Here is a 26,906-nt window from a genome sequence, read left to right as displayed (position 1 = left end):
TTTTGCAATGTATAAATTTACCAAAAATCATCAAATTTATTTAAAATAGTTGAATGTTATGGTATGTAAATTACACCTCAGTAGAACTGCTAAAAAAATTAATGAGGCATATCAAAAAACACATGTGCCAGCTTTAAGGATATGTCCTGCCCAAATATGGCACCGTTTGGGAATAAAGACAGCCGTAAATTGTAAATCAGTCAAAAAATACAGGAGTCCATGGGTCCAGTGCGATAAAAAACAGAAAAATGAATGTATAGGAAGGCAGGGTCCTCCCCTCCTGCAGATGACAAGATAGGAGAGTTAGGCAGCCCCTGTTTTGTACCCATGAGAGTGGAGGCTGGCTCAATGAGTGCGGGGTCGGGAGAGAGGCTGATGAGGAGGAGGACATTGCTGCTCTCAGGGCGTCTCCCTGGGAACGCTCACTTGTTGCCAGTGGAAACGCAGGAGACGTAGGAACTACATGGAACACCTTGGCCAAGGGACCCCTGTGAGCAGCACCAAGGAGGGGCAGCATCACCCGCGCTGTTTTCCAGCAGTTGTTCAGGCTTCACAGGGATTTCTGATTATTTCAAATAGGATGTTTCTTTAATGGCATCAAGTACTAGTTTGTTTATGTCAATGAAATACTCGGGTTTTTTCCTAATGATTGCTTTGTAGTATAGTCTTAGGAAACACAAGAGAAGCCCTCCTTATAGAGCACCCTCCAAGAGAAGGTGTGGCTCAGCCTATCCTGGTGACTCTCCACCACACTAGTAATGCCCAGTCCTCAGCCTGCAGCCCTCACTTGCTGGCCCCCGAGCCCAGAGTGCTGGCCGGTGTCCTTGGAGGACTCGATCGCTGGGAGCACCCAGTGGCCCTTGGTGTCAGCACCATACCCTGCTTTTCTGGAGGCTGCTGGCACCTGCTTTGGACCCTGAGGAAGAAGTGGGTTTTGGGAATGGTCTGCTAAGTGGTTCTGGAACTTAGAGTCCTCAGTGGGTCCTGTGAGTCGCTGCCTGAGGTTGTGCCTATAAACCATTATAGGAGAAATGCTCACACCCCTTGCCCCTGTTCCCACATGTGCTCTGCTCCCCTCTGATGGATTCCGCCCCTTCCAGTTTCTCCGGATCTGCGCCGACCTCTTCCGCCTGGTGCCGTTCCTTGTGTTCGTGGTGGTGCCGTTCATGGAGTTTCTGCTGCCTGTTGCTGTGAAGCTCTTCCCCAACATGTTGCCATCCACATTTGAGACTCAGTCACTCAAGGTAAGGGCAGCATCCCAACTGCTTGTTTTAGAATGAGTCTGAAATTCATTGTGATAGCTTCCTTGTTTGTGACTTTTCAGGTGCTAGATATTTTTGAGACTTTATGTATCTTCATATTGTCCTTGTGCTGTGCAATAATTATTTAGTGGATGCTGGGTTTTGGATTTGTTTCTCTTTATTTCGTTATTTATTTATTTATTTTTGAAACAGGGTCTCGCTCTGTCACCCAGGCTGGAGTGCAGCAGTGCGATCTTGTCTCACTGCATACAACCTCTGCCTCCCGGGTTCAAGCGAATCTCCTGCCTCAGCCTCCCAAGTAGGTGGGATTATAGGCATGTGTGCCACCATACACAGGTCTCGCCCTGTCACCCAGGCTGGAGTGCAGTGGTGCGATCACGGCTCACTGCAGCCTCAAGTTCCTGGACTTAAGTGATCCTCTTGTCTTAGCTCCCGAATAGCTGGGACTACAGGCTAAGCCACCATGCCTGACTAATTTTTTTTTTGTTTTTTATAGACAAGATCTGCTATGTTGCCCAGGCTGGTCTCAAACTCCTGGGCTCAAGTAATCCTCTTGCCATGACCTCCCAAAGTGTTATTGTGGGTGTGAGCCACTGCTTCCAGCTCAATGTATTTTAAAATACAGGTTTTCTAGACTAGGAACACTCCCCTACCAGTGCTATAGGGGAGTCATGAGGTCCTTCTAGGGCAGGGTCAGCCAGCTGCAGCCCACAGGCCAGATCAGGACCCTGCCTGTTCTCAGTAGAGCCCTGTGGGGACCTGCGATGCCCAGTCATGTGTCTTGTCTGTGAGGCACCAGCAGAGTTAAGCATTTGTTTTAGACCACACAGCCATGAAGGCCAGATGCTTTCCTGTCTAGCCCATTACGGAAAGTGTGCCGATCCTTGCTTTAGGGAATCACACGAGTTTGTTTGGTTTTTTTTGTTTGTTTGTTTGTTTTTGTTTTGTTTTTGTTTTTTTTGAGACGGAGTTTCGCTCTGTCACCCAGGCTGGAGAGTGCAGTGGTGCAATCTCAGCTCACTGTAGCCTCCACCTCCTGGGTTCAAGCGATTCTTGTGCCTCAGCCTCCCAAGTAGCTGGGATTACAGGTGTGCATGCCTGGCTAATTTTTGTGTTTTTAGTAGAGACGGGGTTTCACCGTGTTGGCCAGGCTGGTCTCAAACTCCTGACCTCAGGTGATCCACCCACCTTGGCCTCCCAAAGTGCTGGGATTACAGGCATGAGCCACTGTGCCCGGCCCACACGGGTACTTTTTAAAACCATGAAATAAAAGAGTTTGAGAATGTATTGCACTTAGATGAGAGTCAGTGTTTTGTGAAATGTTTCTGGGAGTGGGGGTCGGGCACAGGCGTGAGATGTTTTCCTTGCCCGAACCACAGTCTGAGCAGTTGGAATGCAGTGCCCTCTCTGCCCTTGCAGGAGGAGAGGCTGAAGAAGGAGCTTCGGGTCAAGCTGGAGCTGGCCAAGTTCCTCCAGGACACCATCGAGGAGATGGCCTTGAAGAACAAGGCAGCCAAGGGCAGCGCCACCAAAGACTTCTCTGTGTTTTTCCAGAAGGTGCTGTGATACATCTGAGTCCCTGTGACCTCACCAGGGAGCCTTCCCTGATTTTCTGTTTCCCTTTCGCTGTGCTCAGCAGAGGGGAGCTCCCCCAGGTGCTGGCTGGCGCTTGAAAGCTTACCCAGGAGGCTCAGTCGGGGGCCAGTGGAGTGTCAGGAGTCTGGCCCCCACGAGCTCCCAGTGAGTTGAGCTGTGGTGGCTGCGCCTCGTCAGCCTTCAGAATTATGGGTGTCTGTCTCATCACCCTGCAGCTGTCCAGGAGCAGTAGAATCTGACCCATGAGGAGCCTGAGACCCTGATGGTGTGAGGTGTGGGTGGCTTGGCCGGGCTCCTCTGCTGGGCATTGCCCTCTGGCTGGAGTCAGTCAAGAAGGTCCCAGGTCCCAGGGGCTGGTCAGGGGCCTGGACTGTGGGAGCAGTGGGGGCTGGAGAGGAGGAGCGACCCTTGAGGTTTCCTGCGGTCATGTGGTGAATGAGGTGAGGATGGGGAGAGGGCAGCTGCCACGGACGAGATCCCTGAGGACTAGATGGGGTTCACGAGGCCAGTGTTGTTGGCTTGAGGGACTTGTGCCACTTTGGAGTGAGAAGGATGTGTCTGAAGTGCAGGAAGAGCTTAAACCAGGGGCTAGAAACTCCAGCCATGCGTGTGCATTGTCTCTGGGGTTTTCCCGCTGCAGCACAGAGGCGAGTGGTTTCCATGGCTGCAAAGCCAGAAATACTTGCTGTCTGGCCCTTGACAGAAAAGACTGCCAGGCCGAGGCCTAACCATGGAGAAGCCTCTCGGGAGGAGGCGACACAGCCATGGGGCTGCTGAGCCCCCCATGGAGTGGGTGGTGGTTCCAGCAAGATGTTTTAGGGGGAGCCATGCTTTGGGAGCCTCACCCAGGATGTCGTGCCTTGCAGAGCAGGAGGAGGGGCCCGTCCCAACCTTTCCTGGGCCGCCCAGCTGCCAAGAAGGATGTGCTTGCAGTCACCTGCATTGGGGTGTGCTGCGTAGGGCCGCCCCCAGGAGCACACCTGAAACAGTGTCTCAGAGCTGGCATCCTGCATGTTACGATTTGAGTTGGGCACCAAGTCAGGCTCGTCCTCCCTCATCTGTCACCTCTGCTAAGTACCCTCCTAGCCCAGCTCTTGGCAGAGACTGAGCTGGTGGCTTGTCCCTCAGGTGGTAGGAACTGCAGAGGATCACCCAAAGGGCCCTGAGTGATCCGCGCTAAGGGACTCTAGCTCTCCCTAAAGAGCTAGATGGCCACCCCTCCCCCAAGGCTCAGGCAGTCATCCGTGGGAGATGCAGGTGCACACAGGTGCACCTCTTCCTGCCCCAGAGCAGCAGGGTCCCGGCCACTTCTGTGGCAGAGAGAGGATCACAGGACCTGCATGCAGCAGCCTGTGGGCCCGGGCGTCTCCCCCAGCAGACAGCAGCCTCAGCTTTGCTGGTTCAGGCAGGAGAGGTCCACAGGCCAGACGCCACCTTTCCCCAGGCTAGCCCAGCACCAGAGTCAGAAGTCAGTGGTTTGAGGCCAAGCTGGGCAGGTGACTTGAGGTCGGGTATTTGAGACCAGCCTGGCCAACATGGTGAAACCCCATCTCTACTAAAATACAAAAATTAGCTGGGTGTGATGGCGCAGCCTGTAATCCCAGCTACTCGGGAGGCTAAGGCAGGAGAATCCCTTGAACCCAGGAGGTGGAGGTTGCAGTGAACCGAGATCACTGCATTCCAGCCTGGGTGACAGAGCGAGACCCTGTCTCGAACAAACAAACAAAAAAAAAGAAGTCAGTGGTTTGAGTCCCTGAGGATGAGAGGCAGCACCCTTTGGGAATATGGTTGGTCGTGGGAGGGAGCCGGGTGGGCACGTGTCCCGGGGATGACCCTTGTGACCACTTCCGCAGATCCGGGAGACAGGGGAGAGGCCCAGCAATGAGGAAATCATGCGTTTTTCCAAATTATTTGAGGATGAGCTGACCCTGGACAACCTGACACGGCCGCAGCTGGTGGCCCTGTGCAAGCTGCTGGAGCTGCAGTCCATCGGCACCAACAACTTCCTGCGCTTCCAGCTTACCATGCGGCTGCGCTCCATAAAGGCAGATGACAAGGTGAGCCTGGCCATACTCCGCACCACAGCTCTGGTGTTTTACCTTTTTTTTTTCCTGATGATAAAAGCAGCATGTCCTCATTGTAGAAACTCTGGAAGATGCTGAACGATCGAAAATAAGCTCACTAGGAGTCTTGCCACTTGCAGATTGCAGATCCTTTGAAGATGGATGTCTTTTCTCTGGCAGCTTCTCGGATGATCTCTCTGTTTGGATTTCATCAGATTTATAATAACTTGCTTAGGTGTGTCTGTCTTTGTGATCATCCTGCTTATTGATGACAGTGCCTCTGTGCCTCTCTCCTCACATCAGGGTCTTCATCGAGGGTCCGTTTGCCCCTTTGCCCTGTCCTGTCCATCGCACATGCTTGCCTGTGTGCTTCACGCCCTTTTGTGCTTTCAGGGCGCTGCCCTCCTTCTAGGTCTGATTACTCCTTTTTTTTTTTTTGAGACGGAGTTTCGATCTTGTTGCCCAGGTTGGAGTGCAGTGGCGAGATCTCGACTCACTGCAACCTCCGCCTCCTGGGTTCAAGCGATTCTCCTGCCTCAGCCTCCAGAGTAGCTGGGATTACAGGCGCCCGCCACCATACCCGGCTATTTTTTGTATTTTTTAGTAGAGACAGGGCTTCACCACATTGGCCATGCTGGCCTCAAACTCTGGACCTCAAGTGATCTGCCCACCTCGGCCTCCCAAAGTGCTGGGATTACAGGCGTGAGCCACTGTGTCCGGCTGGTTACTCTTTTATTCATACTAGGAGCTCTTAAGATTTCAGTTCTCAGGTAAAACTGTTCATCTTGTCATCTGTCTTTTTGAATGCACTAACCCTAGTTCACATTGATTACTCTAATAACTGGGTGGTCCGTAGGCCTTTTTCTTTTGCTCTCCCTTCTGATTTTGTTTGTAGTGTTTAGTTTTTCCTGAATGCAGGCATTGTCTGTGGAAGACAAAGAGGTTCAGGGAAGTGTTGAACTCTTCCAGGAAGAGCCTGCCTGCATCTCTGGTGAGCAGGTTGAGGGCCAGTCATTTCCATGAATCAAGGCAAGGCCATGTGGGGAGCCTGTATCCCGCCCTCGCCGGGACACAACAGGCACCCCAGCCCTGGTGGTGATGGTATCAGAGAAGGCTGAGGGGGCCAGCCCCTGTGGTGTCAGTGGAGACCAGGTAGGGGGCTTGAGCTTTCCTCTCATCTGACAGTGTATCCGCCACACTCCCCCACCGCTGGGGTGGCCTTGGGGACCCAGCGGAGAGTTGGGACTTTGACCACTGCCCAGCAGGAACAGGGTCACGTCTACCATTGTGCCAGTGGGAGCCAGGTGGGAAACAGTACTGAGATGCTTCTGCCCTCCTGCTGGGGGAGACACCTGTGAGAGCCAGAACTCCCACCCACCTGTTCCCAGCGGTAGCAAGCCGCACCGCTGTCCCGCAGATGTCTGTGGAGGCAGGATGGGGAGCCTGCACTTCTTATGAGGCAGCGCTCCCACCACTTCTAAAATATGCCTGGGATTTAGCTTATGGATGTGAGTGAGTGACAACATGGAGAGGTCAATGCCATTGAGAGAAATGTGTTACCCACAGCTCCCCTGTCACTCAGCCCCACAAAACCTCCACACCCATGGGGAGCAGTAAGCTGGGGGGATGATGCCTGCCTTCCTTGTCTGCAGTAGGTGGAGACATGTCTGACTGGGCAGGAAGGGAAACACAGACGTTAGGGTTTGTGGTTGGCCCATGAAAGCTGGACCGTAGGGAAGTGGAAACAGCTTTGGCCTTGTTAGCTTGGTCCTGGGATTGGTAGACGCCAGATCATCAATTGCAAACTCTGCAAATTAGAACACCCACCGCCCATGCCACCATGCACCAGAGGAGGTCGGCTGCGACACACTGAAAGTCAGATCTAGATTCAAGAAGCAGGAAGGTATCAGTGAATGAGAAAAACAACGCCTGGTACCAACCCTGAGATGACAGTTAGAGACCCTGCACCTGGGCCTCAAACAGCCACCAGCGCAGAGTTCCAAAAGCCACAACAGAGTAGAACATGTGAAAAACAGATCTGGGCAAAGAAAGAGAAGAAATATGTTATTAATAATATTAAAAGATATTGAGAGAAGATATTAAGGCCAGGCACAGTGGCTCACATCTATAATCCCAGCACTCTGGGAGGCCAAGGTGGGAGGACTGCTTGAGCCTGGTAGTTTGAGACCTTCCTGGGCAACATAGTGAGACCCCCCACCTCTACAAAAAAATTTAAAAATTAGCTGGGCTTGATGACTTGTGCCCGTAGCTCCAGCTACTCAGGAGGCTGAGGCAGGAGTATTGCTCGAGCTTGGGAGATTGAGCTTGCAGTGAGTTGTGATTGTGTCACTGCACTCAGCCTGGGCAACAGAGGGAGACTCTGTCTCTCAAAAAAATTTGAAAAAGAAGAACCAAATGAAAAATTACAACTGAAAAATACAATATCTAAAGTCAAAACCTGGGTGGGCTCAACAGCAGAATGGATAAAACAAAAGACAGAACCAGTAAACATTAAGATAAAATGATAGAAATTACCTGTTTGAACAACAGAGAGAAAATAGTAGAAAACATTGTACAGAGCCCCACAGCCTGTGCTGTAGCAAGTGTCGACCATCTGTGTTATCTGATGTTCCGGGGGAGAAAGGATAGAGCAGGGCTGAAAAAGTACCTCAAGAAATAATGGCTGGCTGAAAACTTCCCAGGCTCAGTTAAAGATGTAAATCTGCAAATTTCAGAAGCTGAGTGAACCCTGAGTAGGATAAATCCAAATAAATTCACAGCAAGTCACGTCAGAGTCAAACTAATGAACCCTGAAGACAAAGGGTTTTTAAGGCAGTGAGAGAAAGGCATCGTGTGTGTGTGTGTGTCGTCGTTTCATTTATGAATGCCAGGTCTTTTTTTGGGTTTTCGGGGAGATGGTGTCCCCCAGAGGTGACTCCTGCATGATCCTGTTCAGAGAGCACTCCAGGTGACAGCAGCAGACATGGAGACAAGCGCGTCTGTGAACCGGCAGCACCGGGAGCTGGGGAAGGTGGCCTCTGTCTTGACTGGGTGGGTGGCATGTGCTAATTGCAGTGCTGCTGGTGAGACATTATGCTAGGGGAGGCATCTGATGCATGGGAGCTTTGTTACTTGTTAAAACTGGATGTGTGTCCACAGTTACGTCAAGTTTGGTTTTAGAAGTGGAGGTGGTGGTACTGTCTACCCCACGGGGTGGTTGTGATGTGGAGTGAACTCTGAGATGGTGGGCCCTGCTGCAGAGTCCTGGCGTGGGAGCCCTGTTGCCGGCATCTGCCTAGCAGTAGCTGTCATTACTTCTCCGTGTCTCTCTTCACCTGTTGCTCCCTGTATGCCTTGGTGTCCTCTATCTCTGGGACTCCTGTTTGCTTTTCCAGTTGGTGTCACAGTGACCTTGGGCTGAGCGGAAGAGAGGGGCCCTTTGGGTATGAGGTCAAGATGTGTCTTCAGAGTGTCTGGTTCCCTCGCCTTCCGTCCCTCCTTCTTTTCCATCCTGGGCACACTTTGGCAGATGGGGGACTGGGGGATCAGGAGAAACAGCAGGTGGCAGGAGTGGCCAGGGTGGGGCTGGTTCTGCCATCAGGACAGAGGGTTGGAGGTGGACTTCTTTGTCTCGGGGTTGATCGTGGCCGTTCTGCACTTCCCAAGATCCTGACCCTCCGTCACAGGCTTCCAGTCACTTCTAACCTAGAACTGGGCTTTGGTGGCAGTGGTTTGATTCTTGCTTGGCAAAATCTGTTATCCACTTACTCTGGAGGGTGTTCACATAGACACTGTCACCCACCAGCAACTGTCCCAGATGATAATTCACTGCTTTGTTTTCTAGCTGATTGCTGAGGAAGGGGTGGACAGCCTGAATGTCAAGGAGCTGCAGGCAGCGTGTCGGGCACGAGGCATGCGGGCCCTGGGCGTCACGGAAGACCGCCTGAGGGGTCAGCTGAAGCAGGTGCGTGAATTCGCCTTGTGCCAGGCCGGCATGGGCTCAAGGGAAACATCAGCCTTGAAAGGCCACTTGGAGGCTCTTCCCAAACTCTGGGCTGGCCTGGCGAGGTGACACTGTGACCTCTCTGGGGACGGCTAGGATGTTTGGGCTGTTGCTCGCCCTTCTGCTCTTACCACATTCACACCCCTGCATTCTCACCTTTCATTGCCTTTTGAATATTGCTTTGATTTTTCTTGTTTGCTTTTAGTTGATTTTAAAGACCTTAATAACTTACTATTTTGGTTATCTGTAGTCAGATGAGGACTGGAGTTCACCTCTGAGATGTCGGACGTGTTCACATTTTGACTCTTTCTGAACTGGGGCCATGGAAGGTTTGGGTGGCATGGCACGCTCTGACTTTGGAGCTGCCCCTTCTCTTGGCCACGCCCTGAGCTGGTGCCTCGTTCCCAATGCCATCAAATTGAGTGGCTTGTAGGTCGGAAAGTGACAGCCCCAGCCCCTCACTCTTACATGGAAAGGTTAAGGGGTGCAGGGCTCCAGCCGGTTTCCTCCCGGTGCCCTGGCACTGGCATGCCCTTGTTGGCAGTTATCCTCCTCCCGGGTTTTTCACACAACCTGCAAGTGTAGATGAAGGTGTGTGTACACACTTCTCCTCTCGACACAGACAGTATTTATGGCGTGATCCTGTGGCACCCCCTGCCTTCCACAGCTGCGTCTTCCATCGGATTCCCCAGCAGAGCCTTCTCTGTGTCTGGCATGGGTGCTGACCTCCCTAGCACTCTGCCTAGCCTTCTGGAGCTCCGTGGGGACATGGGCCACACACACAGGGGTGTCTGAGCAGGGGGGCAGGTGCTGTCCCTGCCCAGGCCCCTCGGCCCCCAGGGGAGTGTGGCGCATTGGGGGCCCGAGTGTCATGTGTTCACACTTTTCCTTCTCTACCCACCTCTCGGCGGTGCCTTTCTTCTCTTAGGGTTTGTTCTCATGTTTTGCCCTGTGTTCAGTTTGTCTCTAAACATTGTCACGGTCTTTCTTGCCCATTTGGAGATTGTCTTGGTGTCACTCAAGCAGCCAGCCCCGGAACCTGGCCTGTGCAGAGCCTGCAAGGGCCCGAGTGCTGACCGGCCTCAGTGACACTGCCTCTGTGGGCCCGTATATGTTGACCTGGGCTGGTCTTGTTTCTTTGTTTGAGACAGAGTCTTGCTCTGTCACAGGCTGGAGTGCAGTGGCGCGATTTCGGCTTGAAATAACCTCCGCCTCCCTGGTTCAAGCAATTCTTGTGCCTCAGCCACCCAAGTAGCTGGGACTACAGGTGCGCACCACTATGCCTGGCTAATTTTTGTATTTTTAGTAGAGATGGGATTCGCCATGTTGGCCAGGCTGGTCTCGAACTTCTGACCTCAGGTGATCCGCCCACCTTGGCCTCCCAAAGTGCTAGGATTACAGGCGTGAGCCACCGCGCCCAGCCCCTGGGGTGTTTTTAAGTGAAGAGTTAGTGCCCTGTTCTGAGGCCCTTGGGGTCCTCGCTGTGGGGGTTGCTGACCCCCAAGCCTCTCTGGTGTTTTGTTTACTAAGGCCGTCATCGGGTCACGCAGCACAGCAACAAACAGACCTTGCAGAACTTGAGACACCATCTTCTTTGAGAGCTATTCTGGTGATGAGGTGGGCAGACCTGCTGTGGTGCCAGCAGGGTTGGGGGGCTGCCCATGTGCTGAATCTGGCCTTGGTTGCAGTGGCTGGACCTGCACCTGCATCAGGAGATCCCCACATCGCTGCTCATCCTGTCCCGGGCCATGTACCTCCCAGACACCCTCTCTCCAGCCGACCAGCTCAAGTCCACACTGCAGACCCTCCCAGAGATTGTGGTACGTGCTGTCGGAGACCCCTTTTACCTCATCTCTTCATAGGTGGCTCCGCTCTTCTGGGGTGGGGGGAGGTGTGCAAGTGCACTCATTCCTCAACCATGGGCGAGGATCCCCCCATCCACCCAGCCTGCCTCCCACCCCCTCGCTAGTGCCCCCACCCAGCCACCTGTCCCCTTCCTTCCATCCCTCCTCACCAGCCCCTTGCCTGCCATCCCCCGTGTGGCACAGTTGCCAGTGGTCCCGACCTGGCCACGTGTTGGCTGCTGTGGATCTGGGCCGCGGCCCTTGGAGCTGTGCCAGCAGCGCCTGTGCTCCTTCCCACACGTCAGGAGTCATCGGGCAAGCGCAGAGGGCGGCCCAGGGGCCTCCCAGCAATTGCGGGCAGCACCTCGGCAGTGCCTTCTGTCCTGTGTGTGTGAAGCCCAGGTGGTGACAGGGGCAGGGGACACAGGACACAGGACAGAGGTGAGGGGCAGCAGGGGCCTCTGGTGGCTTCTGGGCTCACCCACAGATGTACCCTCTTCTGAAGGCAAAGGAAGCGCAGGTGAAAGTGGCCGAGGTGGAGGGTGAGCAGGTGGACAACAAGGCCAAGCTGGAGGCCACGCTGCAGGAGGAGGCGGCCATCCAGCAGGAACACCGTGAGAAGGAGCTGCAGAAGCGCTCGGAGGCGGTGGTAAGCGGTGGTCCTGCTCCGTGCCGCGTGGGGCTGTCCTGAGCTAGCCTCCCTAGAAACCCCCGCACGCCCACAGTCTTGGCCTCCCGCGTGCTTGCCCTGCAGCTCTGTCCTGCATGTTTATGTCCTCCTGGAGTGGTCAGGGAGGCAGGGTGCCCAGATGTGAGGCCTGCAACTCTGACATGGGGACTCCCCGATGGCCACAGTGGTGCTCATGGGAGATACACCTTAGCCGTCTCAGAGGGGCAAGCTTAGCATATGGCAGTGCCCACCCTCTCCTCAGGGACTTGCTGTGAGGGGCGCTGGCAGAGGAGCCTCAGGCTCCCCCAGCCTCTGGGCTCCTCTTCAACGTGGGCCCTGTGGTCCTCTTGGGTCACATGCATGGTGCCCACCCACAGGCTCAGCCTCCTGCTCTGCAAGTGACAGGGCAGCTTGGGGGAGTCTTGGGGAGACCAGAGATGGATAAGGTGCTCTAGCCTGTTCTGGAGTGGGCCCCAGGTGACCTGGCAGCTGCATGGAGCCTCCCTAGGGACCTTCTGTGGCAGGTGTGCTGCCCGATGTCACCTGCAGGCCTGCTCCCAGTGTGGCCTCTGCCATATGTTCTGAGCTTCGGGGAGCGAGAAGACTGCTTCTGTGTGATGGCGGGCCCTGGGCCGGTGTCGCCTTGCCTTTCAGAAGGATGTTGAGCCCGAACGTGTGGTAGCTGCTCCCCAAAGGCCGGGGACCGAGCCACAGCCAGAGATGCCTGACACAGTCCTGCAGTCAGAGACCTTGAAGGACACTGCCCCCGTGCTGGAGGGCTTGAAGGTAATGAGGCAGGTTCTGGGGCCCTGGAGGCTGAGGAGGGCATGGCCTGGCTTTGTGGACAGTTGTGAGGCAGGGATGGGGACAGGTTAGCTGGGGCACCTATAGCCCTCAGTGAGAGGAGATGGTGCAAGGGGTTGAGGATGAGGCCACTGGGCCCCTAGGAGGCTTGGTGGTTAGGAAAAGAGTGAGTCCGGCTGAGCTCCGCACTGTGCCTGGGTGCACAGCAGCTGACGCTGCCGTGGACTTAGCACCCTGGCCCACAGTGTGGCAGGTAGAGATGCCAGTCGGCAGGTTTCAGGGCCCTTTGCCAGCTTGCCCAGACAGTGAAGGGGTGTGGAAGCCAATGTGGCCCCTCAAGGTGGAGCCTCCTCCACAGGCCCAACCTGCTGTCACCTCCTGTGGGGTGATCTGGGCTTGGGGCATCTTCAGACTCCCCATGCGAGCCTGTGAGGTGCAGCCTCCAGGCGCTTGTGCTGCCCACCTGGGGCGCCTCCTGGTACCTTCCATCTTGAACTCGCGGGCTGAAGTGCAGTGGCGCCATCTCGGCTCACTGCAGTCTCAGCCTCCCAGGTTCAAGCAACTCTTCTGCCTCAGCCTCCCAAGTAGCTGGGAGTAGAGGCGTGCACCACCAGACCCAGCAAATTTTTGTATTTTTAGTAGAGAGGGGTTTCACCATGTTAGCCAGGCTGGTCTCAAACCCCTGACCTCAAGTGATCTTCCCGCCTCAGCCTCCCAAAGTGCTAGGATTACAGGTGTGAGCCACCACGCCCAGCCATAAAAAAAAAATTTGGCCAGGCACAGTGGCTCACGCCTGTAATCCCAGCATTTTGGGAGGCCGAGGCGGGTGGATCACGGGGTCAGGAGATCGAGACCATCCTGGCTAACATGGTGAAACCCCGTTTCTACTAAAAATACAAAAAATTAGCCAGACATGGTGGCATGCACCTGTAGTCCCAGCTACTCAGGAGGCTGAAACAGGAGAATGGTGTGAACCTGGGAGGCGGAGCTTGCAGTGGGCGACAGAGTGAGACTCTGTCTCAAAAAAAAAAAAAAAAAATTCACTTTTTAGCAAATCAAATAGAACTATTCTGTAAAAAGAATCATGATCACATGGGATTTGTTCAAAAAATGCAAATTGGCTTGAATTTTTTTTGTTTTGTGAAGGGATCTCACTCGGTTGCCCAGTCTGCAGTGCAGACATGACCTTGGCTCACTGAAGACTTGACCTCCCAGGCTGAAGTGATTCTCCTGCCTGAGCCTCCCGAGTAGCTGGGATTATAGGTGCCCACCATCACACCCAGCTAATTGTTGTATTTTTAGTAGAGATGGGGTTTCACCATGTTGGCCAGGCTGGTCTGGAACTCCTGACCTCAAGTGATCCTCCCACCTTGACCTCCCAAAGTGCTGGGTTTACAGGCTTGAGCCACTGTGCCTGGCCAAAATTTTTAAAATGTAATTTCCATATTAACGGACTAAATTAGAAAAGCTGGGAACGTTTATCTCGGTAGCTGCAGAAAGAGCCTGTGGCAGAACCCAGTATCCGTTCCTGATACGCAGATGTCCTGCACATGCAGGCAGCTTTCTCAGCCCAATCAAAAGCATCTGCAGAAACACCTCCAGCTGCCGTCACCCTCAGTGGTGAGACGCTGATGAGGTTGTCTGTCCTCACTCTGAGCTCAGCATCAGCCTGGGGGTTTCAGTCAGGGCAGTTGAATACAGAAAACAAAACCATATAGATCAGAAAGGAAAAAGGAAAACTCTTTATTCACAAATGGTGTGAACAGTCAACTGTGCTTCACTATGGTAATGAGTAGTCAGAGAAGGTTTGAACAGTATGGCACCCCCCAAAATGAACTACTTAGGGATAAATTTGGAAAAAGATATGCAAGTGCTGTCCACGGAGTACTGTAAAATGTTGCTGAGGGAAAGAAAAACCAAACAGAGAGGCTGGGCGTGGGGCCCACACCTGTGATATCAGCACTGTGGGAGGCCGAGGTGGGAGAATCGTCTGAGTCCAGGAGTTTGAGACCAGCCTGGGCAACATAGTGAGACGCCGTCTTTACAAAAAATAAAAAGTTGGCCAGATATGTCAGTGTGTGCCTGTAGTCCCAGCTCCTGGGGAGGCTGAGGCAGGAGATTGCTTGAGCTTGGGAGATCAAGCCTGCAGCAAGCCATGATTGCACCACTGCACTCCAGCCTGGGCAACAGAGTGAGACCCTGTCTCAAAAAACAAGACAAGAAACACACGACCACAGGGGCAAATCTCAAAATAAGTGAGTGAGAGAAGTCAGACAAAAAGAGTGCTTGCTGGATGATCCGTCTATCTAAGATGCTAGAAAGTGCACCCGAGTCTGCAGTGGCAGGAGGTGGACCTGAGGTTGCCTGGGGGTCGGTGGCGGGACCCAGTGGGGACACAAAGATGCATTTGGAGGTGACTCTTTGACTGTAGTGAAGGTTTCACAGTACATGTGTCAATTCATAGATGACATGCTTTAAACAAATGCGGTTTGGCATATGAGGGCAGACAGTGACTGCGTGCAGCAGCCAGTGTAGCAGTGAACCTGAACCCTGCTGGTCTCTCGTTACCAATGACTGTCCAGTGAGACTCTTGCCCTGGGCTGCCCATATAATATGAACAGAGCAGCTGGTCACTTGGGAACAGGCCAGTTCTTTCCCTTGGCTCAGGCTCTGTTGTTTGCCCATTTTTATCCCAGGAGGAAGAGATCACGAAGGAGGAAATCGACATCCTCAGCAATGCCTGCTCTAAGCTGCAGGAGCAGAAGAAGTCACTCACCAAGGAGAAGGAGGAGCTGGAGCTGCTGAAGGAGGACGTGCAGGACTACAGCGAGGTGGGTGGGATTTGCTCCCTGGACTCTGAGACTGCACGAAGAGTAAAATCGCTGTACTGGCCCCAAAGGCATTACATAATACTTCCGTCAGATACTTGATAAGCTGGCCAAAGAGTGTTTGGAGAGGAAAGCACATTATAAATAAACCTTATTCAGTAACCTTTCCACAGCCATTCCGGCTGGACCAATCCTCTGTAATGTGGCTGTGTGCCGTTCTGGCCACAGATGTGTGTGCACCTTTTTTTTTTTTTTTGAGAGAAGGTCTTGCTCTGTTGCCCAGGCCAGAGTGCAGTGGCACAATTTCAGCTCACTGCAACCTCCACCTCCTGGGTTCAAGCAATTCTTGTGCCTCAGCCTCCCGAGTGGATGAGACTGTAAACATGTGCCACCATGCCCAGCTCAATTTTTTGTATTTTTAGTAGAGACGGGGTTTCACCATGTTGACCAGGCTCATCTCGAACTCCTGGCCCCAGGTGACCCACCTGCCTCGCCCTCTCAAAGTGCTGGGATTACAGGCGTGGCCACCGTGCCTGGCCACATCTTTTAGTTTCTAAACATGGGAAGGTGTCTCATGAAGAGTTTGGTCACTTGACAAGATCTTATTCATGATTATGTGAAAGTGGCTTTTTTCTTTTCTTCCATGGTGATTTTTTTCCCTTTTTTTGTAAATATTACTTCCTAATAACGATTTTTTTTTCTTTCTTTCTTTCTTTTTTTTCTTTTTTTGAGACGAAGTCTAGCTCTGTCGCCCAGGCTGGAGTGCAGTGGTGTGATCTCGACTCACTGCAACTTCCGCCTCCTGGGTTCAAATGATTCTTCTGCCTCAGCCTCCTGAGTAGCTGGGACTACAGGCATGTGCCACCACGCCTGGCTGATTTTTTGTATTTTTAGTAGAGACAGGGTTTCACCATGTTGACCAGGCTGATCTCGAACTCCTGACCTCATGATCCACCCGCCTCGGCCTCCCAAAGTGCTGGGATTACAAACATGAGCCACTGTGCCCGGCCCCTAATACGATTTTTTAAAAACTGTTTTCATAGCTCTGTTGGGAATGATAACTGATTTTTCAATTGACAAAAATAATTGGCCATTTCTAGATTTATGACAGCCCTCATGCCATGTGGGTTCTCCACTGGATGTGAGGTGCTTATCACCAGCTCAGCCTGTTCCTTCCCTCCCCTCCCCTCGCCTTCCCCATTCTTCCTCATGGTGTTTACTCGTGGGAAAAAAACAACTTGGAATTTAAAAGGACACTTAAGGCTGGGCACTGGTGGCTGAGGCCTGTAATCCCAGCACTTTGGGAGGTCAAGGCAGGAGGATCACTTGAGCTCAGGAGTTTGAGACCGGCCTGGGCAACATGGTGAAACACCATTTCTGCAAAAAATACAAAAATTAGCCAGGCATCAGCCACCTCGTCCGGGAGGGAGGTGGGGGGTCAGCCCCCCGCCCGGCCAGCCGCCCCTTCCGGGAGGGAGGTGGGGGGGCCAGCCCCCCGCCCGGCCAGCCGCCCCGTCCGGGAGGGAGGTGGGGGGGGTCAGCCCCCCGCCCGGCCAGCCGCCCCGTCCGGGAGGGAGGTGGGGGGGTTAGCCCACCGCCCAGCCTGCCGCCCTGTCCGGGAGGGAGGTGGGGGTTCGGCCCCCCGCCTGGCCGGCCACCCGGTCCGAGAGGTGAGGGGCGCCTCTGCCCAGCCGCCCCTACTGGGAAGTGAGGAGCCCCTCTGCCCGGCCAGCCGCTCCGCCCGGGAGGGAGGTGGGGGGGTTAGCCCCCCGCCTGGCCAGCTGCCCCGTCCAGGAGGTGAGGGGCGCCTCTGCCCGGCCGCCCCTACTGGGAAGTGAGGAGCCCCTCTGCCCGGCCAGCTGCTCCGTCTAGGAGGGAGGTGGGGGGGTCAGCCCCCCGCCCGGCCCGCCGCCCTGTCCAGGAGGGAGGTGGGGGGGTCAGCCCCCCGCCTGGCCAGCCGCCCCGTCCAGGAGGGAGGTGGGGGGGTCAGCCCCCCGCCCGGCCAGCCGCCCCGTCCGGGAGGGAGGTGGGGGGGTTAGCCCCCCGCCTGGCCAGCCGCCCCGTCCGGGAGGTGAGGGGCGCCTCTGCCCGGCCGCCCCTACTGGGAAGTGAGGAGCCCCTCAGCCCGGCCAGCCGCCCCGTCCGGGAGGGAGGTGGGGGGGTCAGCCCACCGCCCAGCCTGCCACCCTGTCCGGGAGGGAGGTGGGGGGTCAGCCCCCCGCCTGGCCAGCCGCCCCGTCTGGGAGGGAGGTGAGGGGGTCAGCCCACCGCCCAGCCTGCCGCCCTGTCCGGGAGGGAGGTGGGGGTTCGGCCCCCCGCCTGGCCAGCCGCCCCATCCGGGAGGTGAGGGGCGCCTCTGCCCGGCCGCCCCTACTGGGAAGTGAGGAGCCCCTCTGCCCGGCCACCACCCCGGCTTGGAGGTGTACCCAACAGCTCATTGAGAACGGGCCATGATGACAATGGTGGTTTTGTGGAGTGGAAGGGGGGGAAAGGTGGGGAAAAGATTGAGAAATCGGATGGTTGCCGTGTCTGTGTAGAGAGAGGTAGACATGGGAGACTTTTCATTTTGTTCTGTACTAAGAAAAAATTCTTCTGCCTTGGGATCCTGTTGATCTGTGACCCTACCCCCAACCCTGTGCTCTCTGAAACATGTGCTGTATCCACTCAGGGTTGAATGGATTAAGGGCGGTGCAAGATGTGCTTTGTTAAACAGATGCTTGAAGGCAGCATGCTCGTTAAAAGCCATCACCACTCCCTAATCTCAAGTACCCAGGGACACAAACACTGCGGAAGGCCACAGGGTCCTCTGCCTAGGAAAACCAGAGACCTTTGTTCACTTGCTTATCTGCTGACCTTCTCTCCACTATTGTCCTGTAACCCTGCCAAATCCCCCTCTGCGAGAAACACCCAAGAATGATCAATAAAAAAAAAAAAAAAAAAAAAAAAATTAGCCAGGCATGATGTTGTGTGCCTGTACTCCCAGCTACTCCAGAGACTGAGGCAGGAGGATTGCTTGGGAGTGGGAGGCTGGGAGTTGGAGGCTGCAGTGAGCTGAGATCATGCCACTTTACTCCAGTCTGGGTGACAGAGCAAGACCCTATCTCAAAAAACAAAGACACTTAATTTCCTTGATTAATTAGTTCACTGAATTTTTCTTTCACAAGTGTGAAAGAAATTGAGATTCAGAGTAGATTATGTCTTTTGCTTGCAAAGCAGTGTACGAAAATAAGAAATTTGTATGATAGAAATACAATTTTATAACTCTCTGGTTTGAATTAATGGGTTTAATTACCTTTACAAGTTAATTTATTACCTTTTTTTGTTGTTGTTTGAGATAGGGTCTCGCTCTGTCACTCAGGCTGAAGTGCAGCGATGTGATCTTGGCTCACTGCAGCCTCCACCTCCTGGGCTCAAGCCATCCTCCTGTCTCAGACTCCTGGGTAGCTGGCACTACAGGTGTGCACCACCACGCCTGGCTAATTTTTTGTTTGAATTTTGGTAGAGATAAAGTCTTGCTATGTTGCCTGGGCTGGTTTTGAACTCCTGTTCTCAAGTGATCCTCCTGCCTTGGCCTCCCAAAGTTCTGGGATTACAGGCATGAGTCACTGTGCCCAACCAGATTCTTTTTTTTTTTTTTTTTGAGACAGAGTCTCGCTCTGTTGCCCAGGCTGGAGTGCGTTGGCATGGTCTTGGCTCACTGCAGCCTCTGCCTCCTGGGTTCAAGCGATTCTCCTGCCTCAGCCTCCCAAGTTACTGGATTACAGGTGCCTGCCATCATGCCCAGCTAATTTTTGTATTTTTAGTAGAGGCGGGGTTTCACCACATTGGCCAGGCTGGTCTCGAACTCCTAACCTCAGGTGATCCGCCCGCCTTGGCCTTGCAAAGTACTGGGATTACAGGCATGAGCCACTACACCTGACCCCCTTTTTCTTTTAAGACAAACTTTTTACAACCAAAATAATTTTATTAGGACTTGCAGGAGATCAAGAAGGAACTTTCAAAGACTGGTGAAGAAAAATACGTGGAAGAATCTAAAGCCAGCAAGAGATTGACAAAAAGGGTGCAGCAGATGATCGGGCAGATCGACGGCTTGATCTCGCAGCTGGAGATGGACCAGCAGGCTGGCAAGCTGGCCCCAGCCAACGGCATGCCCACGGGGTGAGTGGGGTGGCGGGCGCGGGAGAGGGATCGGAGACTCACATAGGGAGGCTGGTCCCTTTGCTGGATCTGAGCTGGGCCCTTCTGGCTCCAAAGGGCACATTGTAGCCTCTGCCTGGCTGCCTCTCCACCTTTGACCAGCAGTCCCAGCCAGGAACCCTCTGGCATGTCAGTCTCTGCCTCTCCGAGAGCAGTTCGTCCCTTCCTGGCCCCTCTTCCTCTTCCCACAGCCCCCTCTCCTCCCGCTCCAACCTCCGCCTCTCTTGGCTTCTGTTTCCTCTAATTACCAGGCTCTCTCTTGCCTCTCCCTCTTCCTGACCCCACCCACGCTCAGTAATGACACCAGCTCGGGCAGTCGGCCTTCTCTGTGCCCGACATGTCCCAGATTCCTGCGCAGCAGTGGCTGAGGGAGCTGCCGTTTTGTGAGTCCCTTCTGGGCGAATGAAACAGCTGTTGGGTGACAGCTGGTGCCCTGCAGGTCCCAAATCTCCACCCCCACACCCACAGTGTTGTAGGTGGGCTGCACGTGGCACCCTGCTCATGCTCTCGTCCCTGCTCTTGGAGGCCCTCATCTGCCCAGGGCACCACAGCCCCCATGATCATGAAAGTATTGCCAAGTGGCCACAGGCCTGAGGACAACAGCCCAGCAGCCATGGCCCCAGAGGGGTGGCCACTGAGGGGCAGACATGCCCGTGGAAACCCTGGACCTGGTGGTGTTTCTGTGTTTGTGTCCACGCTGGCCCTGGGAGCTCTTGGCAGTGTATGCAGGATGGGATCATACCTTGGGGGTCCGTGCTGGAGGTTGCCTGGCTCACGCGGAGCCGCCTGTGTCAGTGCTGACCACTTGCAGCCACAGGTGTGGGCAGTGAGGTCCCGTGTAGCAGGACGCCTGCCCGTGGCCACATGCAGGCTGTGCTTCCACAGGGAGAACGTCATCAGTGTCGCTGAGCTCATCAACGCCATGAAGCAAGTCAAGCACATTCCCGAAAGCAAGCTCACCAGCCTGGCCGCAGCACTGGATGAAAACAAGGATGGCAAGGTCAACATCGACGACCTCGTCAAGGTGGGCCTCGCTGGGGACCACGCAGGCCATCCGCCACCTGCTCTGGAGTGGGGTGGGGCAGGGGGACTGTTCATTGCATGTCCAGCACCCTCCTGGGCAGCTACCCCCTCCTGTCAGGGGTTTGGGTCTGTCACTGCGACTGTTCCTTTAAGCCGCTGCTCTCATTTGAAACATCAGAAGTGAGAAATTATTGAAGTTACAACTCAAGTGTTGAGACAGAAAACGCACCTAGTGGCTACGCATGTCACTGGACCCCGCCCCCAGCTGGTGGCACTGGGGCGCCGGTGGGGGGAGCGGCAGACACCTCTCAGGGGCCCCCGAGGCTGAGAGGCGACTGCACAGGGAGCCTGGGGGCACTTCACACCTGCCGGGGCCCCCCGAAGCTGAGAGGCAACTACACAGGGGAGCCAGGGGGCAGCTTGGGCACCGCGCCGAGGCTGAGAGGTGACTGCTGGGCTGAGCTCCCAAGTGCAGCCACTCAGGTTCCAGGGTAGCCCCGGAGACCCTGGCCCAGGATCCAGTCTCTGAAGGGAAGGCAGGGCTCTAGCCTGAGTGCGCACACCAATTTTCCCGATCACTGACATCTCTGAGGGGAAGCTGCCTCGCGGCTCCCGGTGCATGCATCAGGTTAGTGATTTTCCAGACGTCTAACAGAAGTGTTGGCTGGTTTCTTGCAGTTCAGTTTGGAAGCAAGGATCATGTATCTACTGCACACTGCCCTTCCCTTCCCTGCTAGTCTGGGTGGCAGAGTGGGGACAAGGTCCCTGCATGTCACCCCACTCTGCCCTGGGAAGCCATGGCCCAGGTTCCTGGCCAGAGCAGGAACTTGACCCTGGCAGCCCCGTTGTGCTGTCTGCCACCTGTCAAGGCAGCCCCCTGGCTCCTTTGTCCTCCCACTCTGAGCCCCTTCCCCAGGGTCTGTGGCACCAACCCTTGGGGGAATTGGTGCTCTGAGGACCCTGGGGCCCGCAGGCAGTGATTGCGTGCATGCTGCTGCCACCCCAGCCGGGGCGGCTGACGGCGCTGGCCCCGCCTCCGCCTCACTGTGCTGTAGGGCGCAGCCACCTGAGCCTCTCCCTTTCCCACGTGTGTAGGTGATTGAGCTGGTGGACAAAGAAGATGTTCACATCTCCACCAGCCAGGTGGCTGAGATTGTAGCAACACTGGAAAAAGAGGAGAAGGTGGAGGAGAAGGAGAAGGCCAAAGAGAAGGCAGAGAAGGAGGTCGCAGAGGTGAAGAGCTAGAATCACTGTCCTGGGCACCTGTCCTCCTGCTGTGCCGCCACCCTGGCAAGGGCCGTGAGGGCGATTGCTTTGTGGTGATTCTCAGTGGCTCATCTAATATTTTGGCTGGAATAAATCAGAGACTTCCATAATCAAGTAAATTTTAATTTTCATCATTCCACGGAGATTCAGTCTGTCTGGAATCCAGGAACCCCTCCACAGAATCGTGTCTGGATCCACACTGTGGTGTGGCTGCCACGGCCTCCTGGCTCCAGAGGCAGCTGGGCCGGGCCAAGGCAGGAAGGCGCCCCCATGTGCGTGGCCTCACGTCTCAGCATCTGACTGTGCTGCCCTGTCCCCAGGGAAGAGAATGAGGACCACGTGGACTCCGCCCACACAGAGCTGGCTGCTGTGCCCACCCTCAGGGGCGTCAGGAGACACAGCCTGTCCTCCTCAGGGCTGAAGATGCCTCCATTCGCCTGTGGACCTTGATTTCTAGATTTCAGTGTCAATAGACCTGTCTTCCTGCACACTTTCAGTTAGATGTGGGTCAGTGTGGAGACGGAGGTGTCTGCCATCTCTGTGGCCTCTGGAGAGTGATGTCTCCCTGCTGGGAGTGCTGGTTCTCACGTGCGGTTTCCCTTGTGTATTGGAGCTCTTTCTCGGCTTTCTATTTCCCCCAGTTCTTTAAGCAGTCAATTGGCACAGAGTTTCCCACGCTGGTCTGCCTGCCCCAAGAGCCGCGCGACTCCGACGCAGCCCTGGCCATGGGGCTCCCTTGGGTGGTGCTTGGGCTGCGTGCCACGGGGGCTGCAGTGGATTCACTGTGTCAGGGATGAGCCTGGCTTGGGGGTTGGTGGGGCTCTGAAGTGCATTTGGGGTTCTTTGTAGCTTCTAATGTGAGGTTTGAGTCCAGTGCGCCCACAGCAGCATGCCCTTCTCACCCCTTGCGGTGTTGCAGGCTCAGGCCCCTGGGCTCCTTCAGCAAGCAGGCTAGTCAGTGAGGCATGAGGATCCGGCACAGGGCATCCCCTGGGGCTTCAAGGGCAATACCCCCGTGCTTAGGGTTTGCCCTGTGCCCTCTGGGTGGGGCGGCCTCCCCGCACTCGGCACTCGGCAGCATGGCCAGGCTGGCCAGGGCGTGGGCCTGTGGTGTCCTGTGGCACCTCCACCCTCCTGCCCAGCCGGCTGTGTCACACTCATCTTTTTAAGGTCAGGTTGGTTCCTGGCAAAAATGTCCCTCCAGGGGCCTCCAAGCATAGGATTTGGAAGACAGGAACGGCACAGGCGTCCAGGAAAGCAGCTGCGCTCAGACGATGCCTTCTCCATTACTTGAAGCTTCTTTCTGTTCAGCCATTAAAGAAACTTGACAAAATAGGAACAGGAGATATTTCTCAATTGTAAACCTTTGTGCAGGGACAGTTGGCTTCCAGAGGCTTTCAGATTGCAGTTATTTGCGAAGTTGGTTTTAGATCCTTAACTAATATTTATGAATCCTCTCACCCTGTGTAAGTAGCCTGGTGTTCGTTTGTCCAAGTGTACTTACCCTCGAGAACAAGCCTTGCAGTTGCCAGGTGTGTGCAGACGCCTCTCCTGTGAGCCGCGTCGCGGGCCCAGTCAGCTGCCCCGGCTCTCATCCTCGTCCCCACCGCCTGGGCTGAGCATGTTGACGTGAACAGCCACTGCCACAGGCAGCCCATCCCACCGTCCCCTCTGCCCTGGACTCCGCGTGGCCTCCGAAAGCCAGCTTGCCCTCCGGGTGCTGCAGGGGCTTGGCAGGTGGGGAAGGCTCTGGTGGGTGCCTTTGGTGGCTTCCGTGACATCAGCCGTGCTCTGATGCAGGCTTGCTCCCTCGTCATCCTCCCTCATCGTTCTGTGTGCATTTTTCTCTATGTCCTGACCTTTCTTCTTGCACCTAAAAGTGGTGTCTGGGTGCAAATGTAAGCAGTGGTGGATCCAGAAATAAGAGCTTTGTGTAATAAGCTTCTTAAAACAGTCCTTTCTTACACCTGCCCAGGGCCAGACCCTCGGTCTTGGCCTTTTTCAGGAGCTAGGATATCTGCGCCTGGTGAAAATGAAACGAATTCCTGATTTAGGAATTCAGTATTTCCTCCTCACTCCGGCTAAGCACTCACTTTTTTTTTTTTTTTGATACGGAGTCTCGCTCTGTCACCCAGGCTGGAGTGCAGTGGTGCGATCTCGGCTCACTGCAACCTCCACCTCCCGGGTTCAAGTGATTCTTCTGCCTCAGCCTCCTGAGTAATTGGGATTACAGGCATGCACCACCATACCCAGCTAATTTTTTTTTTTTTTTTTTTTTGAGACAGAGTCTTGCTCTGTCTCCCAGGCTGGAGTGCAATGGCGTGATCTCGGCTCACTGCCAGCTCCGCTTCCTGGGTTCACGCCATTCTCCTGCCTCAGCCTCCTGAGTAGCCAGGACTACAAGCACCCGCCACCACACCTGGCTAATTTTTTTTGTATTTTTATTAGAGACAGTGTTTTACCGTGTTAGCCAGGATGGTCTCGATCTCCTGACCTCGTGATCCGCTCACCTCGGCCTCCCAAAGTGCTGGGATTACGGGCAAGTTTTTATTAGAGACGGGGTTTCATCGTGTTGGCCAGGCTGGTCTTCTACTCCTGACCTCAGGTGATCCACCCGCCTCAGCCTCCCAAAGTGCTGGGATTACAGGTGTGAGCCACCGCGCCCGGCCTGAACTCTCAGTTCTAACGCAGGGATTCAGGAATTGGGCTTTCAGACTCCTTCTGCAGTGTCACAATCCAGACTTTTTTTAAATGAAGGGCACCCCGCAGTGGCTCGCAGTGGGTCCCGGTGCTGGCAGGAGCGTGCTGGCGAGCCGGCTCTGTCTTTGTAAATCCTCCGGGGGTCCTAGGGCTGACTCCACCGGACAGCCCGTCCTGGGCCGTGTTAAGCACCTTTTGTAGAAATCGTATTTTTATTAAAACATCAAATCTGTGTTCCTTTAACAGTGCAGAGTAATAATATTTCTGAACCGTTGGGCACGCAGGAGCGAGTGGAAGCCGGCAGAGCTGTCCACGTGGCTGCAGGGGCTGGACCTTGGGGCGCGTGTGGCTGTGAGGCCAGTTCCAGAAGGAGCCTCACCATCCCTGGGGGTTTGAGTGCTGGGCCGCCCTCCATGGGTTCAGCCCTTGGCCAGGAGGGCCAGCTCTTCTGAAAGACTCCTCAGGCAGCTGAGGGGAAAGAGCACCGAGTACTGCCCTAGGGAGTCCTGGATGAGGCAGGGCCTTCAGCCTGCAGTCCAGCCCACAGGCAGGGCCCAGACGCCCTGAGGGACATGTGATGGCCTGGGGCCATGGAGGGCAGCCCCCAGCCCGGACCTCTGGGTGCCTACCTGCCTCAGCGTGGCCCGGCTGCAGGAGTGCGTGGATGGTTCCAGCGCCAGGATAGCAGTGTGGTGTCTTGGCTCCCGACCCTTCTCAGTGGACAGAAGCCATCCCTTAGGTGCTCTGCCCACACTGGGACCAGGCCCTGTGGGCACCTCACGGGCTTCTCTGCGGCCCTGGCTGCTGGTTTGTTCACACTGAGGGTCCTCCCTCGGGGCCTCCCTTGACCCCTAGGCCCTAATTAATCAGACGAAATGATGGACCCACAGCTGGGGTGGGAGGTGCTCACTCACGGGGACAGCATCCCAAAGAGCTGTGAACAAACCAGGTGCCCTTGGTGACCCCAGGAGCCACCAGTTGTGTCCTGGAAGCCGGGCCTCCCATGAGACACGTCCCCCTCAGAAAGCCATCAGCAGACAGCAAGGGCAGGGACCCTGCCAGCCTAGAGCACACCCAACCACTAGAGGGCACCCTGGTGGTGGAGGTTCAGTTGTGCTGACAGCTGGGGTCTCTCATGGGCTCACCTTCTTATGGGACAGGGGGAGGCAGCCAGGGAGCCCCTGATGGGGCAGCTTCAAGGACTGTGCCCTGCCATCTGGGGTCGCTAAGGAAGCACTCTGAGGAGGAGGGGGCTGGCCCACCAGCACCTTCATGGGCCACTGTTCTCCCGGTGGCCCAGCCCTTTGGTCCCCAGCACCCATTCAGGATCCCACTGTGCCCACCAGAGGTCCACCAGAGCCCTGACGGGAGAGGGGCCTTAGGTTGTAGCAGGGACACTGCCCAGCCAGCGCTAGGGGGCGCTCCCGGCCTGCGCTTCGAGCCCCATGCTCTGCCTGCCTTGGTGTGGATGCTGGAACTGCCTGCCTGTTGGCCTGGTCCTCCCACTGCCCTGCGGGCCTCAGCCTTCAGGCCCATGTGGGCCTCCCCATCCTGCCACTGTCACCAGGCATCCCATGGCCAGGCCTGCCTCTGGGGCCCAGCATGGGGTTTCTGGGCAAGTGGGGGCATTAGGGATGCAGTCCCTTGTGAGGCCACTTCCACCAGGCCCGCGCCCACACGTACTTCCCTGAATGGGGTTGAGTTAAACCCTTGCCTGCCCAGGAAACGGGCCAGGAACGCCCCCTGACCTGAAAGGTGAGTTTGTAGCCAGAGTATTTTAGAAGCTAGAGTTCATGCAGCTCATGGTTGGGAAACCCTGCTCTTGAGCCAGCAGAGGGGAGGAGAGACAAGGAGGATGGCAGAGGGGAGAAGAGCAGAGGGAGGATGGCAGAGAGGACAGCAGAGGTGGGGAGAGCAGAGGGGATGGGGGGAGGAGAGCAGAGGGAGGATGACAGAGGTGGGACAGCAGAGATGGGAAAAGCAGAGGGGAGGATAGCAGAAGGGAGGACAGCAAAGAGGGTGGTGGGGAGTCAGGAGAGATGGTACACCCCCTCCAGGAAGCCTTCCCAGACTTGCTCTCACCATGTTGTCCTCCCACCCTGCTAGGGCTATGAACTTGGGCAAGGGCCTGGTTCCATCTCTGGGTTCTCAGCACCCCCATCAGCACCTCATCTGCCCAAAGGTGCTTTATCACTGTGGGGGACCCTGATGGAGCCCAAGGCAGTGGGGGCACTGGTTGCCCGGCCTGGGAGGGCAGAGAGCTGATCTGGAGGAGAGTGACCGCCTGTGTAGCCCCCAGGGCCCCATGAGGGCTTTGCTTACTTTTGGCTCCATAGGGGGATGCCCAGAAAGCTCCCCAGCTGACTGGGAAGGCGGATGCCAGGAGTGGGGTGATGAGGGAAGGTCTGCCTCAGAGCTAGTGAGACAGGACCCTCCCCACCACCACCACCACCTCAGGAACCCACAAGCTGGGAGCATCCAGGGCAGTGCACCCCCCAGGCACCCTGCTCCCTTCCGCCAGGGAGGAGCACTCCCATAAACACTCCTTGCTCTTGGGGCTCCCAGCCCACCAGTGATTTTCGGTGCTGCTGCCAGCATCCATCCCGTGCAACTGGGACCACCTGGCAAAGTGACCCCTCCCTCCCCTATC

At 55.4% G+C, this 26,906-nt stretch overlaps 1 protein-coding gene across 3 annotated transcripts in view; it reads left to right on the top strand.

Moving 5' to 3' along the window:
- The window catches only part of LETM1 (leucine zipper and EF-hand containing transmembrane protein 1), a 43,894-nt gene extending 19,395 nt beyond the window's left edge, over window positions 1-24,499 (top strand). For 2 of the 3 annotated variants that reach the window (XM_055384348.2, XM_031010371.3), the window contains exons 4-14: window positions 1,101-1,244; window positions 2,682-2,819; window positions 4,712-4,915; window positions 8,766-8,885; window positions 10,613-10,744; window positions 11,274-11,417; window positions 12,093-12,224; window positions 14,939-15,073; window positions 19,041-19,228; window positions 20,153-20,291; window positions 21,386-24,499. In XM_055384348.2, the coding sequence (XP_055240323.1) occupies window positions 1,101-1,244; window positions 2,682-2,819; window positions 4,712-4,915; window positions 8,766-8,885; window positions 10,613-10,744; window positions 11,274-11,417; window positions 12,093-12,224; window positions 14,939-15,073; window positions 19,041-19,228; window positions 20,153-20,291; window positions 21,386-21,535 (1,626 nt within the window). In that variant the 3' untranslated portion in view covers window positions 21,536-24,499. The remainder of the gene's footprint in view (window positions 1-1,100; window positions 1,245-2,681; window positions 2,820-4,711; window positions 4,916-8,765; window positions 8,886-10,612; window positions 10,745-11,273; window positions 11,418-12,092; window positions 12,225-14,938; window positions 15,074-19,040; window positions 19,229-20,152; window positions 20,292-21,385) is intronic. The other variant, XM_031010370.3, reaches the window with a different exon arrangement.
- The last annotated feature ends 2,407 nt before the right edge of the window (window positions 24,500-26,906 follow it).

The sequence above is a fragment of the Gorilla gorilla genome, chromosome 3, assembly GCF_029281585.2.
Source record: "Gorilla gorilla gorilla isolate KB3781 chromosome 3, NHGRI_mGorGor1-v2.1_pri, whole genome shotgun sequence".
NCBI classification, from domain to species: Eukaryota; Metazoa; Chordata; class Mammalia; order Primates; family Hominidae; genus Gorilla; species Gorilla gorilla.
Note: the sequence above shows the minus strand (reverse complement) of the source record. Positions and strands in the feature narration are given on the sequence as shown.